Source organism: Bombus impatiens, unplaced genomic scaffold (genome assembly GCF_000188095.3).
Source record: "Bombus impatiens unplaced genomic scaffold, BIMP_2.2 scf_0011, whole genome shotgun sequence".
NCBI lineage: Eukaryota > Metazoa > Arthropoda > Insecta > Hymenoptera > Apidae > Bombus > Bombus impatiens.
Genome location: NT_176430.1, coordinates 572,230 through 576,106, shown reverse-complemented (window position 1 = coordinate 576,106; position 3,877 = coordinate 572,230). Strand labels below are relative to the sequence as shown.

Here is a 3,877-nt window from a genome sequence, read left to right as displayed (position 1 = left end):
CCGTTACCTTTAAAGGGGGTGCGCGCAGCGCCGTTTGATGGGAGTATGATTTTATTACGGCATTACCGAGCGAGCCAAACCCCGAATTGCTCGGCTTATAGTCTGTATTATCTCACCTAAGAGGGAAGAGGAGGGGCGGTTTGCACGCCGGTTTTCTCCAAGAGGTGGAACGGTATCGAGAAGGGGCAAGGGTACAGAGTAACACACTCCCTTCTCCCTTCTACACCCTCTTCTACCTATATACCCACAAGCCACTGGCTATACGTTAAAGGGGGCTGTTTCGTGAATCCCGCTTCACGGGGAAGGGGCAACACAGCTAGCTATATGCCTTTGTCGGCTTTCATTCGAGGGTTGCACGCTCTCACGTTGCGCTGCCACACTCTGGGCACCCCTTCTTTCTCTCTCTCTCTGTCTCTTTCTCTATCCCTCTCTCTGCGCTCGCATGCACGTCAGTTGACATTCCGCTGCCGAAATCGCACGTTCTTCCACGACGTAACCACCTTCGTGACAGTTCCGTGGCGGTTGATTACTTGCGAAGTGATATGACACGCGTCTACGGTTCTATCGAACGTTTCTGTGATTTTTGAGTGAGACCATGCCATGCTCCGCGGTCGCGTGCTTCGATTAACGCATCGATCCGAGGCGAGGACTCGGACATACGCACGAATGGATCGAGGGACAATATAGTGATGTTCGTTTAGTCACTGCTGGTTTTGCAAAGATGACGAAGATACGCGTGTAATGTCGATTTCGAATATCGTGGGAGCTATCGATGCTGTTTACGCTGGCTGGAGCCGGAGAACTCGAGGACTTCGTTGATCTTTGCTTAGATAGAAAGCAACGAGTGTTAAATTGTGTATAAAGCTCTTGAGTAGATAGTAGTTGTAGAAACTACGACTTTAATGTATAATACATTTGATACAAGTATCAGATTGAGTGAACGAAAGAAAATGTATTTGTGATCCATATCAGCTCAAATATTATTATCGATTGTCAAAGACAATACCATTATTGCAAGGAGAACAATACGATTCTGTGACCGAAACAGAAGACCAATCGGTGGAAACGAAGTTTGGGGGGAAGAGGGGAGGGACAGCCGTGGTATGTTTCCTTCGTCAGCGGCGATGCTGAAGAATCTGCAACAAAGTGCAATGACCTCGCCGTTTTTGATGGAGAACTTGCTCCAGAGCAAGGCGTCGCCCGGTGCCGATTTAACCAGCTTGACCTTGAACTGGGCGGCGAGTCTGGTAGCGAGGCAGCGGGAACGAGAATGCGAGGCGAACCTAAGGATCTCCAGGGAGAAGATTTCGCCGTCGAGTGCAAATCAGGATCAGCTGGATCAACGATCCTCCACCGGTGCACGTGGCTCGGATCGTGGAAGTTCGATGATCGACTGCAGGGACCATCAACGAGGATCTTCCGGGAGGATCGATCGACAGAACGATCGCATGCACATTCTACGGGAGAAGGACGGTATGGAGAGGAGTCAGATCACGTACGTGGACGTGGACAACGAGAGAATCGACGGACACGTAATCGTGGATCGTTTATGCGCGATGGAGAGGCTCTGTAACGAGAGGATCGAGAACCGATCAAGTTCCGCGGTGGACTCGTGCAACTCGAACGTCGACGAGGATCCGACAAGTATCGAGATGGACGGAGGACTACAAGGCGAGAGGGAAAAGGACGATGGAATTCTAGGAGGTGAACGCGTGACGGCATTACAGCCGGACAGGCGGTACGACCTTGGATGCAGAAACGTCATGCACACGTCCGATGAGATGACGATTCAAGGGGAGAGAGACGTGGCGGTCGAGCGTGTCGTCGACAGGATAGGTGAGAGAACGACCGCCTGTTCCTGCGGCGACGAGCAGTGCTTAGGACCCGCATGCAGAACCATCCAGGAGAAGGAGAAGCCACAGCTGAAGTTCAGCGTCAACGCTATACTTGGCGGCAATCATGACAGGCGACCGCATTCGGGTAACTGTTCTAACTTGAGACCTGGCACGCGTTTATCGCCTGTGATTTTAGATTTAAGATACATAGTTTTGGTAGCTTTCGATTCGTAGATAAGATTGGAGAATAGATTCTTTGAAAAAGACGGTAATGCGAATCTTTCATACGCTTATGTTAAACAGTGATCTGCGATTTTTTATGTTAAATGTTAGATAAAGGATATACATAGGAACAACAGGAGTAGTGCCTTAAAACGTCGTCTTGTTGAATATAATTATTTTCCAGGAATAATAATACTTGAAAAAGTAGTTACAAGATCGTCAATCGTTGTTTACTTAACGATCCTTGTCGTTAACGATCCTTATAATCTGTTAGCGATCCTTATTAAAGGCTGCTTTAATAGAATTTTAATAGAATTTTCGAATAAGGTATAGTAAATAGTCGGTTATAATACCGTCATCTCTAATTAAATTTCGCAGAGTTATCAGTTAGGAAGATAAGTTTCGGATTAACGAGCACGTCAGAAGAATCTTAGTCATCTGAGCATTTAGAGTGTTGAAACAAAGCTCACCACAAATCAGTGTCGCCAGCAGACTTCTGTCGTCGGTCCCTAAATCTCATCCGCACACCCTCAAGACGAGTCGCAGCGTGCGTGCAGGGTGGAGCAGGACGTCAGCTGGTCCGCCACTTACCTTCACCCCAATATTAAGCCCTTACGATTGGTGCCTATAATATTAGACAAGCGGCAGGATCAAATGATGTATTACCGTGCCTCTTATCGCGTTTCCTTATTCACAGTAATTCCGGCGACGTCGTCACGAAATTGCCCGTCCTATTACCGAACCTTCCGATTTATGACCGAACCGGTGACATAACTGTACCATGAAAATATCTCTATATTATCCTATTATCCTTTCGGTCATTTTATTAACGTAAAATACTTCTTTAACGTAGCTTACAGCGAACGTTCCATTATTCTCTCGAATCGTTTCATTATTGACCACCGATTCGAAACAAACGATAAAATCAATCGAAAATTCGTTTCTTTCATTCTTTAAAAAAGAAAAAAGAAGGAAAAAATAGAAAGAAAGAAACAGAAGAGAAAACGAAAAACACATCACGTATCCGAACCACTTCAGTGTACATCAACCGTACAATCTCTTGCATCCCCGTCGTTCTTTTTTCCCTCCCTTCCTCTGTTTCATCCACCCTACCCTACCACTAACGAGTGATTGACACGAGTCGATAAAGTTCATGCACATACGATAAATACATAAACGGGTGCCGACCATGTTAGTGGGATAGAAAGCAGATAGGAAACCGAAAAGTGGGAACGAGACGAACGAGGAAAGAGAGAACCGAGAGATGGTTCATCAGTAGGGGGAGGGGGAGGGATACGTGTGGACGAATGTAGATAGGTGGAGAGGCAAATGTTGCATTTAACATTGGCGGATTGCATCCATGCGCCGGTGGAAGAGGAGAAGGTAACGTTGGGGAGATAGAGAAGAGTAGTCGGGGAAATTTGGTGCACTCGAAATAGGGGGGTGGGGTTTCATGCATTTGTCGGATAGCGGATGCATTGACCGTGCCACGTGCATGTGTTACATCCCTTCCTCTGCCACCCCCAACCCACCCTCTCCTCTTGCGTGAATCCATCGCCTCCGATAGACCCTCCAGCGTCCATGAGCTGTCTCCTCCCCCTGACTCCCTCTTGATGCAACTCATCCCAACAATCCACCCCCTTCCTCCATCCCCCCTTTCTCCCCCTTCCTCCCCCTTCCTCCCTTCGCGACCATGGGTACTATCGTTCGGTCCGCTTGGTTTGTACGTCATGTCGAAATGTTGTGAAATAATTGCGCGAAAAAGTGATTGGCAACAAACTCGAAATTCATCGACGGACGCGAACGAACGCCGTGGCAAC

The 3,877-nt window shown here is 47.7% G+C and overlaps 1 protein-coding gene across 1 annotated transcript in view; it reads left to right on the top strand.

The window, feature by feature from the left end:
• Nucleotides 1–1,103: 1,103 nt before the first annotated feature.
• LOC100745232 overlaps nucleotides 1,104–3,877 on the top strand; it is a 27,240-nt gene continuing 24,466 nt past the window's right edge. The window contains exon 1 of the mRNA XM_003484466.4: nucleotides 1,104–1,980. Within this exon, the coding sequence (XP_003484514.2) occupies nucleotides 1,104–1,980 (877 nt within the window). The remainder of the gene's footprint in view (nucleotides 1,981–3,877) is intronic.